This window comes from Cheilinus undulatus, linkage group 14, assembly GCF_018320785.1.
Source record: "Cheilinus undulatus linkage group 14, ASM1832078v1, whole genome shotgun sequence".
Taxonomy (NCBI): Eukaryota; Metazoa; Chordata; class Actinopteri; order Labriformes; family Labridae; genus Cheilinus; species Cheilinus undulatus.
Window position 1 is genome coordinate 42,979,006 of NC_054878.1, and position 16,260 is coordinate 42,995,265.

A 16,260-nucleotide genomic window follows, 5' to 3' on the forward strand; every position below is an offset into this window, starting at 1 on the left:
ATTATGGATGGATTGATGCATGGATGGATGGATGAATGGATGGATGATGCCTCTTGCGTAGTGCATAGCACACTGACGTTAGCCTTTTAATTCACTGACCCTCACACTGGCTTTGTGTTTAAGGGAACAGGGCAAATGAGACATATAGTTCATGTGAGGAGAGCTAATGATCTGCATCTTTAAGTTCATTCTTACTGAACTTCAAGCATTTTGAGGCACCCCTGATGATGCCAGAAGGCACACAAGGGTGCTGTGGCACCCAGTACTATCCATAGCTCACTGTTTTTGTACTGTTTGCATGTGTCAATAAAAGTGTAAAAGTTGGCGATGGAATAAAAGCTTTTTTGAAAAAGTGTTTCATCTTTAAAAGAGGCCACCAGGATGTGGGATTTGAAAACCAAACTGTTGTTACTTTTTTGGGTCGAGGCTCCGCCAATGCTCATAATAGGATGCTGGATCAGGTACAGTCCATGAAGGATATGTGTCAAAATGATTGAATCAATGACAAAAACGTGTGAGCAGGATGAAGTACAAGATAATCACTGTTAGACTCATACACAAGCATCCATTAAACCAACATGAGCAGTAATTACTTCTATCAGAGATTTAGATCATAGCAGATTAGCAGTGATGGGTGTGTATTTAACATGGACAAAGCTGCGCTTGGACCCCCGACTGTGACTGATGAAAGTGCATGTAAAACACAGTAGATCAGCAGTGATGAGACAGTATTTACAGTCTGCAGATATACAGCACCATGCATCACTGGTGGTTAGACAGAACAGAGCGAACTGAGTGGCTGAATCAGGATTTCTTTCCAAGAACAGTTTCTCTGGATTTGCTGGGAAAGGCTTTCTGTCAGAGCGAGGAAGATTTAAGATGCAATAAAAACGTTGGCGCAATGAATCATTTTAAAGAAAGCTAAATCTGAGCTTTTTAAGAGAAATATTAACCGCTACGTTTCTCCAAGACTGTTTCAAGAAGAGTAAAGGACTTTTTTTTCCTCATAAAAGAGACTTATTGTTTAATCCTGTAAAATTTTTGCTTTTGCCTTCAGAAGTCTTGATAGAGAAATTGGTTGGAGAAGGATGTGGATGAATGGAAGGAGTGGTGAATGCCGAGGTGGAGGGAAAGGAGTGATGAATTACTCCAGCAAGGCAGAGGATGGAAGAACTGGCTGTCAGCAAACCAATCAGGCAGAGAGAGAGAGGAGAGGGGAGCTGAGGGATGGAGAGAGAGATGGAAAGCTTGGAAAGAGGATAAAGCAAAACAAAAAGGTGCCTCTTTAACATCCAGAACCTTATGGAGAGCAGGAACTAATTTGACTCTTGTCCTGCTGGGAATAGAGTCGTTGAAAAACAATCTTGGAGCTGATTTTCAAAAGCATAAAAAAGGAGGATGTGATGTTTTTTACAGGAACCAGCAGAGCAGAAGATACCACAAACGCTAAAGGCATCAGTTCTCAGGTGTAAATAAATCCTTAAATCTGGGCCATAGGTGAAGCCACCCAATCATAGATTGTGATGGAGATTTACCGTTGCATGGATGGTTAACAATCGACAAACAATGGTGAAATAAAAGGCTGAACTGGAGCTCAATTTTTTTTTTTTTTTTTGGGGTGGGGGGCAGATTTAGAAATGTAGGCTAAAGGCTAAAGCCTTCTGAACATTCCTACTGTGATGTTTGTAACTGGTTTGTTTGCAAATGCAAAGTGTGAGAGGAAAAAGAAGAAATGGCACAGTAAAATGTCACAATATACAAGATGGTGGGAGCTATTTCTAGTGACAGTTTTCAATGAACGTCCCCTAATTGGCCAAAAAATAGGAACTTAATGGAATAAGAAGATCACAAGTTTCTGCCATGCTTGCTGGTATATCATTGCTTCAAGGTAATGCTGAGGTTGCCATACATATGTTTTCCCAATAGGAGATTAACATGCATGTGATGAGGCTTTTACATCACTGTGGAGGAATTTTGGCCCACACTTCTTTGCAAAATTCCTTTAACCCAGCCATATTGGAGGGCTTTCCAGCGTGAACTGCCTGTTTAAGGTCAGATCACAGCATCTCAAGTGGATTTAGGGCCACAATTTGACTTGTCCACTCCAAAACCTTCATTTTGTTTATTTTGAGTCATTCAGAGGTGGACTTGCTGGTATGTTTCAGGTCGTTGTCCTGCTGCATAACCCGAGAGCTTTAGGGCATGAAGTGATGGCCGGACGTTGGCCTTCAGGATTTTCTGGTAAAGAGCAGAATCCATGGTTCCATCAGTCCCAGCAAGTGGTCCAGGTCCTGAAGCAGCAAAGCAGTCCCAGACCATCACACTGCTACCACCATGTTTGACTGTTGCCATGATGTTCTTTTAATCAAATGCTGTGTTACTTTTACTCCAGATGTAACGGGCCACACACCTTCCCGAAAGTTCAACTTTTGTCTCGTCAGTCCACAGAATATTTCTCCAAAAGTCTCGGGGATCATCAGGATGTTTCTTGGCAAATGTGAGACGAGCCTTTGTGCTCCTTTTTGTCAGCAGTGGTTTTGGCCTTGTAACTCTCCCATGATGCCATTGTTGCCCAGTGTCTTTCTTATGGTTGAGCCATGAACTCTGACCTTAACTAAGGCCAGCGAGGCCGTTTGGATGCTGTTCTGGGTTCTTTTGTGACCTCCTGGATGATTCGTTGTTTCACTCTTGGCCGACCACTACTGGGAAGGTTCACCACTGTTCGCAGTTTTTCTCCATTTGTGGATAATGGCTCTGACTGTGGTTTGCTGGATTCTCAAAGCCTTGGGAATGTCTTTTTAACCTTTTCCAGACTGCCGGATTTCAATCACTTTGTTTCTCATTTGTTCTTGAATTTCTTTGGATCGTGGCATGATGCGTTTCTTTCTGAGATCTTGTTGCCTACTTCACTTTGTCTGACAGCTTCTATTTAAGTGATTTCTTGATTCAACAAATCTGGTGGTAATCAGGCCTGGGTGTGGCCAGTGAAGTTGAAATCAGCTTTCCAAAAACTGTGATTAAATACAGTTTACTCATGATTTAACAAGGGGGGCAATTACTTTTTCACACAGGACCAGATAGGTTTGGATTTTTTTTCCCCCTTAAAAATGAAATAATCATTCAAACACTGTATTTTGTATTTTCTTGGGTTGTCTTTGTGAGATATTAAAATTGGTTTAATGATCCGAAATATTTAAGTGTGATAAATATGCTGAAAAGTCAGGAATCAAAGAGGTGGCAAATACTTTTTCACAGCACTGTATGCACCTTACACAATGCCCTTTTTCATGAGAGTAATTAAAGCAACGGCATGCCTGTTTTTTTTTTTTTTAAATACCCTCGGATTCTGCATTACTGTACCACCCCATCTTACTCTCCTCACAAAGAAGCTTAAGGTTCTCTTTTGTAGACACTAGAGATATATTTTAGCATTCATTCAGAATACCAGAGGTAAATATTGTTTCATGTTCTCTTTACCTCCACACAGGTGACATTAAAGACTCATCTCACTGATAGAATGAGCTCTCATGTTCTGTTTCACATTTAGCAAGCTTGATGCTACAGTTAGCGGGCTAATTGAATACCCATCCATCTGTCCTGCTTCAAAACTGCTGACCTGCTTATCCTGCTCAGGGTTGAACAGGGCCAGATTTTTTTTTCCCAGCATCACTTGGCAAGACCACAGACAGGCCTGTATCATCAGCCAATTAAACGTTATATAATTAATTAAACATATCAGTCAGTAATTGGTCACGTGGATGAAATACAGCTGGGGATCTGCAACATGGCTGACAGGAAGGAGAAGCATCACCGTTAATGTTTTTGCTTCTTTCTTGGAGGAAATAAGCATTTTTGGAGCAGCTTTTATCACTTTTATCCAGAATGCACACACGCTGAGCTTTGGTGGCTCCTGTGGGAATTGAACCCTTCACCCTGGCAGCGATACAGCAGCACCCATTTAGCATCAGCACTCCGGATGCCAGAGAGCAGGGTTATATATTCCCACCGGGGGCCACACACGCTGCGCTAAAAATGCATGCTCTCATGGCACTCTGGGTGTAAAGCTCTCTCCAAATGGCAGCTGTAGGGTAATGAAAATTTCTCAAAAAATTCCCCCCTAAAATTGATATATAGAGAGTTGGAAATGAGCAGTGCAGATATAGAGCCGCTATTCTGTGGCAGCAGACTGCTGTATTGTCAGCGGTGATAATATTTTCTGTGAGCTGAAGATAGCTTCTCCCTCAGCACGCCTGAGGGGAGGTTAAGCCTCAGAGCTAGTGGCCTGTGAACCAGAGAATGGGAACTCCTGTGGGTGGGTGTGTGTGTGTGTGTGTGTGTGTGAGAGAGAGAGAGAGAGAGAGAGAGAGATTGCATCCATCCATCCACGTCTGTTTGCCTAAGTATTACACTGACAGACAGATAGATGGATGGATGGATAGGAAAACTGGATAAGACAAAAGAAAGTTACAAGAGGAGGAACAAAATAGAGACAAAAGATGGGAAGATAGATAGATAGATCGATAGATAGATAGATAGATAGATAGATAGATAGATAGATAGATAGATAAATAGATAGATAGATAGATAGATAGATAGATAGATAGATAGATAGATTCATTGGAGGATTTAATGTGACCTAATGATTTAAATAAGCTTTGTCTTTCCTGATCACCTCATCCCTCCATCTTCATTCCACCCTTCTTTCCCACTTACCCGCCCCACTTCTTTAGCCCTCCTCCTCCTCCTCCTCCTCTTCCTCCTTCTCTCCATCTAATCCATCAGTCCATTCATCCATCTCTCCTGATCGGTCCTTGACTCCATAGGGTGAAAGAGAAGGAGAGAGTGAGAGAGAGAGAGAGGGAATCATGGTTATTTCTCTCTCTCTCTCTCTCTCTCTCTCTGTCCCTGCATCCATCATTCCTCCTCAGCAGCTTCAATGCCTTAGAGACTCATAGTCTCTCTCCACACCTCCTCCTCCTTCATTGTCAGCTTTTCATCCCTCCATCTTTCCATCCGTCCATTCTTCACTCCTTACAGCTCCTTCATATTTCCAACATTGCTCTCCATAAACTTCTCTCCTCCTCTCCACAAATCGCTTATCATTCCCAATCATCCCAACCATCTCCCCATTTTTATCCTTTCTTCTTTAAATTATACTTTGGTGCTTTGATCCAGAGTTTATTACGAAGATTTGGCTGTCCCAGGCTTATTATTACAGAGCTATTTACTATGAATAATTTAATTTCCATTCACAATTTTAGCTTCTAGAGCCTGTCATTTTTAATGTTTTAGCTCATGTGCTGCACGTCCTGCAGATGTGTGCAGCTGATATCAGGGTGAATTTCTGTATGAAAAGTTAAATCATATCCAAAATTCACAGCAGGATTAAATCTAATGAAATTTTCTACTCCAAGCAGATATTTGTGTTATAGCTTTTCAAACAAGACTTATTAGGTCCCACATCACTCTCTCATCCCTGTTTCTGACTATCCACTGTCCTCCTCTCTAAATAAAGTCATAAAAAAGCCCCAAATTATACCATAAAAGAAAAAAGAAAACTGTATATAAAAATGGAGTGATAACTTGCCCGTTAACTTATCAAAAACAGTCCATAGTGTTAGATGGTAGTCAGAACTGAGAATCCAAGGCACTCTGATGTATTAAAACTTACATTCCTATATTACTATGAATAGCTCATAATAAATACAGCATTAAAGGGCTGTATTTATGAGTTAGAAAGGTCACCACAAAAACATCTAGACATATTGAATATGGACTCAATAAACATGACAACAAGGTCACTAAGGTGCTAAAGTTTAGCACACTGTAATTATCTTAAAAAGTCAGGAATAATTCTGACGAGGAGCTATGATCGTTATAGCTCCTCTTCAGATTTATTCCTGATGATATTATCTTCGTCCTCTTATTTTGAAGAGCACCTGATCCAGGCGACATAGGTTTGGATACCTTTAACCCCATGTAGCATTCACCCACCTTTTTCTATGAAAATTAAACAGTCCTGAGACATTGGCAATCTTTGGAAAGTTATGCTCATTTATGCACTTGTAATTTTTGGGGGCTCCTTTTACATAAATCACTGCATCAATGCGATGTGTCATAGAGCCGATCAGTCCATGGCACTGCTGGGGTGTTATGAAGCCTAGGTTGCTCTGATAGCAGCCTTCAGATTGTCTGGATTGTTGACTCTGGTGGCTCTCATCTTCCTCTTGACATTTCCTCAGAGATTCTCTATGGCAGGGGCAATCAACTAAAATTCAAAGAGGGCCCGTCAGAGAAAATGTATCAAACCAAAGGTCCAGAACATCATAATGTCTAACTTTAGTTAGTGTGATATGTGGATCTGAGTGCAATTTCAGGGACTTGTTACGCTGATGAAATATGAATATTAGTTTTCCTTTAATGCTGTTAATTTTATTTGAAACACAAGTTTTTATTTAAACAAAGCAACACATAATAGAAGTAAAAGTGGAAAGCATAATTTGATTGTCATTTTAAAGCTAATTTAAAACATTTCTTTCTTTTCTTTTCTTTTCTTTTCTTTTCTTTTCTTTCCTCTTGTCTGTCTCTCGTATGAATGCAGCAGTTTACCGCCTGGAATGCAGACAGTTCACTGGCTGAGTAGTGTCATGTGAGATGGCTTAACTCTCATGCAGTTGGTCTGCACATTTCCTGTTCTGCAAAACCAGTACCGTAAATCCTAGAATAGCTGCGCCGGTTAAAATAGAAGTGCCCTATCGAGTTTTAAGTTCCCCTTTAATCTAATGATTGTAAGTCCGGGTCCAGGTCCGTATCGGATGGCATCTGGGTTCGGACCCGGACTCCGGTCCATCAGTTAGTGACCCCTGCTCTATGGGGTTCAGGGCAGACCAGCGGGCTGGCCAATCAAACACAGTAATACCATGATCAGTAAACCAGTTTCTGGTAGTTTTGGCTTCACTGTGGACAGGAGCCAAGTCCTGCTGGAAAAGGAAATCAGAATCTCCATAAAGCTTCTCAGCAGAAAGAAGCTTAAAATCTCTTAAATCTCCTGGTAGACAGCTGACAGCGTTGACTCTGGACTTGATAAAGACCAGTGGACCAGCAGCAGCAGATGACATGGCACCTCAAACCATCACTGACTGTGGAAACTGAAAACACAGGACTTCAAGCAATTTGGATTCCTTACCTCTTTGATCTTCCTACCTGGGACCTTGATTTATGAATGAAAATCAAAATTGACTTTATTTAGAAAACAGGACTTTGGACTACTGAGACTATAATGGTCCATTTCTTTTTCTCTTAAGCCCAGGTGAGACGCTGATAATGTTGTATGTGGTTCAGGACTGGCTTGACACCAAGAACACGACCCTTGTAGTCCATTTCCTGGACCCGTCTGTGTGGCGGATCTTGATCCACTGACTCCAGCCTCAGTCCACTCCCTGTGAAGCTCCCCTAAGTTCTCTGAAAGATGAGCTCATCCCTGTTACTTGTGCTCCTTTTCTTCTGAGAACAGCCTGGCCTTTCTTCAGTGACCTTCTGTGGCTTACCCTCCTTGTAGAGGGTGCCAGTGATTGTCAGCCATCATGCCAGCAGTATTATCCATGATTGTGGTTGTGTGAACTGAACCAGAGCGAGAGAATGAAGGCTCAGGAAACCTTTGTACACACTTTTAGTGCACGTTGTATATTATTCATATTCTGCAACCTTTTCCTTCCCTTCTTCTCTCTTCGTTCAGGTGGTTTTCCCCTCTGTGTGTGCTCCTCTTCTTGTTTCTCATGCCCTTCCTTTCTTTCATTTCTTTTAAACTTGATATTCATTGCATCCTTATCCTTGTTTTTCTTCTTCTCTTCATTTCTCATCATTATTACTGCAGTTTTTATCCTTCTTTTCCTCCATTTCCCTCCATCCTTCCTGTGTTTCTCTGAATGTCATATTTCACTAGCTGTTTTACTTCTCATCTTTTCCATTTTTTCTCTTTCCCATTACAAGTTTCTTGTCATTCTGTTGTCATTCATGCATTCTGCTTTCCTTATATTTCTTCCATTATGCACCTTTATCCCCCAATATGACCTTCGGTTGTTGTTATCATCACTTTTTCTGTTCTGTCTTCTCCTATTATCATCCATCTCTTATCTCTCCTACATTTCTTCCTGTTCTTCTCACTCTCTTTTATTGTCTTGTTGTATTTTTCTTTTTTCACTTCCTTCCCTCCCTCCTCGGTCTCATCCAGGTGGATATTAGACGAGGGTTAGTGAAGAGAAGAAATAATGAAATAAAGTAGAAACCCACCCAGAACAAAGCTTTTTTTCTTCTTTTCCTCCAGTGAAAGTTATGAATTTTTTATGTTTCAATCTCCCTCTTTAATGAAAGAGTTTCTTTAGAGGCGACACGTCATACATTTTCATAACAGGAATTTGGGCTGACATTTTCAATATGTTGTTTCATATGGCGTGCAGTGTGTACATAATAGGTTTATGAGCAGCTGAGTGTGTGCGTGCAGGCTGGCATTTACTCGTCTGCTCTCTCTATATTGGACCTATCGTTTGTGTGTCTGCATGCCTGCATCTGTGCATTTCTGAGACTAATGTTTCCTTTTGTCTTTCCAGCGTTTTGAACAGAACTCCGGTTCATCTCATCCATGAGATCATTCTGGTGGACGACTTCAGCGACGACGGTGAGCTGCATGCATGTAAAAACACACACATTCCAGGTCCCTTCCAGGTCAGAGATAACACAAATGAGATGGACTGAACAGGTCAGAGGGAGGATTGTGACCACAGCTGGGTCCACAGAGTCTCGATCACAGTGGAGATAAAAGGAGACCCTCATTCTGGGTCAAAGAGGAGACTGAGCATGAACACAGAATCACATACAGCTGTGTCCGCTGTCTGCAGGGAGATAGAGTCCAGGTGAAATAGACCAGACACACCAACAGAGCAGAGATGATCAGGGTCATAACGTGCAGAATGAGCTCAAAACAATGAAACCAATCATTTATAGAGTCTTTCAAATGAGGATATTATAACCTCTGAGGCCTGAGCTTTGGGTTGGAGTGTATTTTTAGTTTCTCCGAATGATTTGGGATCAGTAGGACCTGAAGAGTTTTAAAGCTCAACCAAGTCTTTGAACAGGAATCAGGAACAGGAAACTACAGCACTGGATATCGGGTTTTAGAGCATCTGTTTTGGCTGTTGGTCAGTTGTTGAGGTCTTCAGTCAGTCAGAAATGTTGTTACTCACTGAGAGAGGTTGGACGAGTCATTATCTTGTTATTCTGATGATGGACCACAAGGACTTGTTAAGACCAAGCATCAACAAAATTAAATGAATTATTTTCCAAAATCCACCCTAATTCCCTAAAATTTCAAAGAAATTACCTTAAATTTAAAAAATCTAAAACATCTTTCCAAACTTTCTAGTAAAATAGCCCTACATTTCTTCAAATATTCCCCAAATGTTTCAGTGAAATTTTATCATAAAGCAAAAAAAAAAAAAATACATCCATTTAAATTCCTGAAAACCTTCAGGCGAATTCCCCCAAATTTTTTCCCCAAAAATTTTCGAATACATCCTCCAAAATTCAGTGGAAACAATGAATGAAAATTCCACCAAAAATTCTCACAAATTCCCTGAAACTTCCTTAAAAATGTTAAAAAATTCAAATTACACCCCCCCCATCCCAGATCAAATTCCAAAAGATTTAAAAAGAAATTTATCACATTTTCATGTAAATACCACAAAAACCTTTCAAAGCAGGGATCCCAAAAATCTCAAATCAGATAACCAAAAACAACAAATACATTCCCCAAATTTCCATGACAATGCCTGAAAATTTCCAAACTAATTCCTACAAATATCCAAACCATGGTCACAAACTACTATTAGAATGGCAAGTAAATGAATGAATAAATAAAACTACCAAAATATACACACATATCCCCAAAATGTATGTTATATTTCTGAAAATTGTGTGGCAAACTCTCCCAAATTCCAAAGCAAATTCCTATAACTTCTTATCAAATTCCCAATAATTCACAAAAATATTCTAGAAATTTTATGGAAAATATGGAAAATTCAAACTAATTCCCTGAAATTTCCATTTAACAAAAATCTGGGAATTTCAGAGGACATGCCCCAAAAATTCCCTACCAAATTCCAAAAATGTAAAAATTAATTTCAATGCAGAACCCCCAAAAAACTCTCATTGGATTCCCAAAAATAAAAAATGTATCTCTCAAATTTGCATGAAAATGCCTGAAAATGTCCAGACTTATTCCCCTAACCATCCCAACAAACTTACTAAATTCCTATTAAAATGCAGAACATTTCCAAGCAAATTTTGCCCATAACTTTAAATAAAACTCTTCAAAATAAATAAGAAGTTTCCATTAAAAATACTGAAAATTTTATTCCAAATTCTCCCAACACTTCAAGCAAATTACTTGAACATTTACTGACTGTACAATTATCTCAAGAAATCTAATAGCAGAAATTTTTATGATGTTGTAGGAAAGCCAAAATGTAATGTCCTCACATGTACATGCAGGGTTTAGGAGGTTAGAGGTATTTGTCTGTTAGGGCTGGTCTGGTAATGCTGCTCCTAATAGACACTTAAAGGCACGGCATATTACTTAGCTAAGCAGCAGTACTGTTAGCTCTGCTAATGGAGAGTGGAGGTAATGAGAAGGACAGAACTCAACATTTATCCAGGTAAAAGTTAGGCTGAGTACACACTAGACTAGAATTTTCAAATGTTTAACAATTTTAAAACCTAGAAGACCACAGACAATTTCAAAAACATTTAATCTTAACTGCGTACACAAACCAGATGACTCAGCCAGACTGTGACATTGCACATCTGCTTCTTGTAATGACAATCTCACAGATCTCTCAGAAACATGTGAAGAAATGTGACTTCAGAAGAAGAACAAACATGGAGGACTATCAAAACCCTCTCTGGCTGACCTAGTTGCAGCAAAAATCAAAAAACAACGAAAAGAATGAGGATGAAATCCTGGCTAAAATGGTGGTAATGATGCAGCTAAATTTGTGAGCTATATAAAAAAAATAACAACCAGTTGGTGAGGCTACCTGGTCCTTCTTCTGTCATTGGTCGTTGTGGGCATCATGGTTCTCCACTTGACCTGGAAATGCTTAGTTTCTGTGTTACAGGGTTGAGCTCAGGCACTTGAACTTTAAACCAATAGCAGAGAATAATCGTAGTCCATCACAAATAGGCAGCATAAAACATGGATGAGATACAGCAACAGAACAGCAACTTCCTGTAGCAGTTCCATTTGCTTTATGTAGCCGACTTTAACATTCAAAATATCTACCACAACGATAAAAAAAATATGGCTGTCATGTTGCTTTTGTCCCTGTACAAAAACACGTCCTATGACTACTTTAAACAATTTTTACTATTTTTTCACTGCAAAAAAAGTCAAAACTATGCCTGAATAGAGTGATATTCAAGGGTTATATATGTGACCGAAGCCAGATAGAGTTCCTGCAAGTCGGCATTCTGCTGGTTGAGAAAAAATGGATACAAAGTCATTTTCTTCAAAATGATCATTTTTCGTGTTTTCTCATTTTATGCAAGTCCGACATTTAAACTACTCATTCGATGAAAAAAGTAACACAAATGTGATATTTAAAAGCATTAATTCTGTGTTTAAAAATGCCCCTTTTTAGTAGTTGCTTCAGGGAGATTGAGGGGAGGTGAAAGCGAAACTGCTGGGTGATAATTGGCCACTCAGCCTGGCATTGTCCCCAGTTTCGCCCATTGAGATGGACAAAGCAAACACCGCATGGCTCAAACGCCACCCCTCTCCGGCACATAAAATACAGCTGTTTCTAGTTATCACCTTCATTAACAAGCCTCAAGATGCACCCTGCAGCGAAAAAAAGTAGAAGAGATGATGAAGAAGCGGAAAGAATTATCAACAGACTTAGGACAACTTCAGGATCACTCGACAGGGAAAGTTTGATGAAGGCAGATTTCCTATGGGAATATTTTGATGAGCATCACCAGTCCGATTCAGAAGCTTGGTTTGGGTGGACTTTATGTAAATGTGGCGCTATTGTTCACGCCCATTACATGGCCTGCCTAAAGGTAGGAGAAGTCCTGAAACTTTGAGCCTGGTTCTCTCCGAACAAACAGAAACTAGAAGTTAACACTCAAATGATCATATCTGTGTAAAATATCCTCAGATTAAGGTGTATGATACACCATTTGAAAGCTTGGAATCTACGCTTTCATAATGTGTAAAAAACTCAAAAATGACCTCGGACGACTTGCAGGAGTTTTTACCAGCTTTGGTCACATATGTCCTTATGATCATCCTTTATTAGAGAACTTACTCTGCTGAAATGGCAATTGTCATAAATCTGTGAATTCATATTAACTTCAAGGCAGCATGATGCATTCACTGTAGACTAAGACAATTATTGTCTGTACATTGTTACCTTAGACTCTTAAACTACTCATGAAATATTCAGGACCCTTCAGAATAAAGCTTAAGTCACAGGGTTTTTATCACTCATGCACATTTTAAACCATCATTTAAATTAAGAAACTAGAAATAACTGGTTTTGATTTTCAAAATACATTTAATAAGATAACTATTTTTCTTTAAGTTGATTGCAGTTTTCCCTCTGAATTATGTTGGAGTCAGAGTATAAAATGAAATAAAAACTCAGTAAAACGTCTCAGAACACTCTGAATTCTTTCTTCTGTGACATTCAGGGACTGAGAGATAAAATCCTTGAACATTTTTACAAATGGAACAATCTCAGAAACTGTTCTGATCTTCTTCAGTTTCCATTTTCTTTCCACTCTCGCCTGAAAATAAGTTCCCCTCCATATCTGCCAACTGACCTTGATATGATCAAAAACAATATGTCTGCTCTCTGCTTTTTACAGCCGGCGAGTGCAGCGGCGATAAGAAAAAGCCGAACATGCAACAGAAAGCTTAATAACAGCGTGTGGAGGTGCAGTGAAGCGGCAGATTCACCAGAAGTGGAACAAAAAGCTTGATAAAAGGATTTGATTTGTTTTTGGAACTTCACTGACATGAAGTTTATCCATCTGTGTTTGAGGCTGCTCCAGTGTTTGGGCTTTATTCAACATCTGTGGTTAACAACAGGTCACAGACAAAATGTTAGAGACAACAGGAGCTCTGAGGTTTAAAAATCTACAGACTGAGATTATAGTGTTGGTGCATCCATGACAAGTTTGATTTTTAAAACTTTTTTCTAAGAATGTACACAAGTGTGTTCAGTTAGTTTTACAGAACAGTGATTACATTGTCAATAATAAAACACTTAGCATCAGGTTAGACTTTAGAAAAGGCTTGCTAAGAAACATTTTATATTTTTATTTTATATATGTATGAATTATGTTTCAGTATTCACATCTTAAAGCTCTTAATCTGCAGCTTGATCAGTGACAAGACATTAAGAGTGACACTGACCTTATTCCTGTCAGTGTTGGACATGAATAGTCTCTGTCATGCAGGTCAGGTTTCTTTAGAAATACAGTGCTGTGCAAAAGTCCTTGCCCCTTTCCTTTTTTCTTTTTTTGTGTGTTTTTGTCACTCTTAGATGTGACTAAAAGATCTCAAAAAGCAGCACATCATGGCACCATCTAAAGAAATTCAAAAACAGGTGAGAAACAAAATCGCTGACATCTATCAGTCTGGAAAAGAATACAAAGCCATTTCTAAGGCTTTAGACTTAAAAAAAAAAAAAAACACGTTGAGAGCCATTGTCCACAAATGAAGAAATCTTGGAACAGTGCTGATCCTTCCCAGGCGTCGCCAGCTTCACCAGAATTACCCCAAGAACACACTGACAACTCATCCAGGAGGTCACAGAAGAACCCAGAATGACATCCAAACAGCTGCAGGCCTCACTTGACTCAGTCAAGGTCAGAGTTCATGACTCAACAATAAGAAAATGACTGACTTAAAACATCCTGATGATCCTCAAGACTCTTGGGAAAACATTCTGTGGACTGACAAGACAAAGGTGAACTTTTTGGAAGGTGTGTGTGTCCTGTTTCATCTAGTGTAAAGTGAACACAGCATTTCATCAGAAGAACATCATACCAACTGTCAACCATGGTGGTAGTGTGATGGTCTGGATCTGCTTTGCTGCTTCAGGACCTGGACCACTTGCTGTGATTGATGGAACAATGAATTCTGCCCTCTACCAGAAAATCCTGAAGAAGAATGTCGGGCCATCCGTTTGTGACCTCAAACTGAAGAACACTTGAGTTATTAGAAGAAGAAAAAGAAGGTTTTAAATATTTTTTCTTGTTAAAGCTTGGACTTTAATACTCCTGATCATCCTGTAGGGCAGGCCTATTCAGTTAGCGGCCCAGAACCAACCCCCAAGTGGCCCAGCCTGTGGTCATGCCAGAGATGCAGAGGGCTACCTGTTTTGCAAGTTTTCATAAATTCCCACAGTATTTCAGACCTTGAATGTAATGCTCCACGTGACCTAACAACAGTCTTTTTTTTCAGAAAAAAAAAAATCTTTTAAGTTTTTATATCAGTTTTTTGGAAGTGGACATTTTTGTCCTTAATGGCTTTGAAATGGTAGTAAATAAAAGTGGTGCCAGATTATTTACAGAATTTTATTTTATTCTACTTATTTAATTTTTATTCAAGGGACAAAAACATTTCTATGTTCAAATACAGCTCTGTTGTTGTGTTTTTATGCACTTTTTAATGTGCTTTCACCATGTTGCCAAATATAAAATGGAGACTATGAATTAGGGGTGTAATGATTCATCGATCTGGATCAATATATCGATTGTTTGAGCAATGATTCAGTCAAATTGATTGAAAGTATAAACATCGATATTAATTGCCATTTTTACCCTATGTTTTAATTTGAAAGTCCCTCACGTTCTTGGTTATGACAGTTTCCGCCCATCCACGAGTCACAACACCACTAGGCACGGGTAGCAGGTAACGACTAGCAGCCAAGAGAGTATCAATATTGTGTTTTTTCCTTTATGTGAAAAGTAACAGATTGTGGAAAATGGGTTCACAATATCATCTGATATTGATCGCAGGCCTCTAAATCGAATCGAATCAAAATCGAATCGTGGCAGACTTTGTGGTATCGGCAAATATCAAATTGTTCTGAGAATCAACATTGTATTGTATCGTGATGAAACGGGTGATTTACACCCCTGCTATGAATAAAAAGTGCATATTTTCCATCAAATTGACCTGTATTGGTTCCAGATTTGACATTACCAGCTGTTTACTGGGGTGCCGAACATGTCCGACCCAGCTACATTTCTTGATTTTAAAATTTGGCCCAGTTGAATTTGTAATTGAATAGCCCTGCTGTAGGAGATGAGTCAGAGAGTAAGTAAGTCAATCAAAGTCTCCAAGTCTAATTGAGATGCTGTGGCATGATCTTAAACAGGCCATTTATGCTGGAAAAACCCTCTAGTGTGGCTGAAATAAAACTATTCTGAAAAGAAGAGTGGGCAAAATTTCCTCCACAATGGCTTTTGTATTAAAATCTCCTTCAAACCTCTCTGTATTTTTTTTCTCAGTGAAAACCATCTTTTTTTATCTTCTTTCCAGTAATGAGTATGCACCAGTATGCACTTCTTGTCATGTATGTCTGATAGAATTTTGCTACTTAGCAAAAGTTATTTCTGACAACCCAAGCACCAAACTCATAAAATACAACATTCCCCTTGCATGGCCATTTTGGTTGTGTTTCTGTATGCAGACATCATTTGTTGATCCCCAAGGGGAGCTCTCTGCTGCTGCTTGACGTCTTCTGCAAAGAACGTATGACCAGACTACAACCTGATTAAAAAATTTACCACATCATATTAGAAACTAAACGTTTCTTATTGATCAACTCTCTAACTTTGAAATAGGACGATTAAAAATAGAAAAAGTCGTCATTACCACCACATCTGACCCACTCATTACTCCAGATTTTCCCCCAAAATCGGACTTTGAGCATCTTTATACTGCATCAACTAACTTCATCAGTACATCAAAACCATAAGCTAGAGGACTTTGTCCAGGAATTATTCTAATAGACATGGCTTCATATTTTAAGTCTTTGCCAGTGGCCAGACCTCTTTATTCCGTAGGTTAGAGGAAAAGCTGGCATTTTCTTGCTACCTCTTTCTTTGTCTTTCTTCCTGCACTGTGGGGCTTCAGTTAACAGTTGGTCAAATTCAGAGACAAAATCACAAACTAGAATCAAGAAGAGA

The 16,260-nt window shown here is 39.3% G+C and overlaps 1 protein-coding gene across 4 annotated transcripts in view; it reads left to right on the forward strand.

The window, feature by feature from the left end:
• galnt14 (UDP-N-acetyl-alpha-D-galactosamine:polypeptide N-acetylgalactosaminyltransferase 14 (GalNAc-T14)) overlaps nucleotides 1–16,260 on the forward strand; it is a 332,011-nt gene that overhangs the window by 215,337 nt on the left and 100,414 nt on the right. For all 4 annotated transcript variants that reach the window (XM_041805581.1, XM_041805579.1, XM_041805580.1 and 1 more), the window contains exon 4: nucleotides 8,607–8,674. In XM_041805581.1, the coding sequence (XP_041661515.1) occupies nucleotides 8,607–8,674 (68 nt within the window). The remainder of the gene's footprint in view (nucleotides 1–8,606; nucleotides 8,675–16,260) is intronic.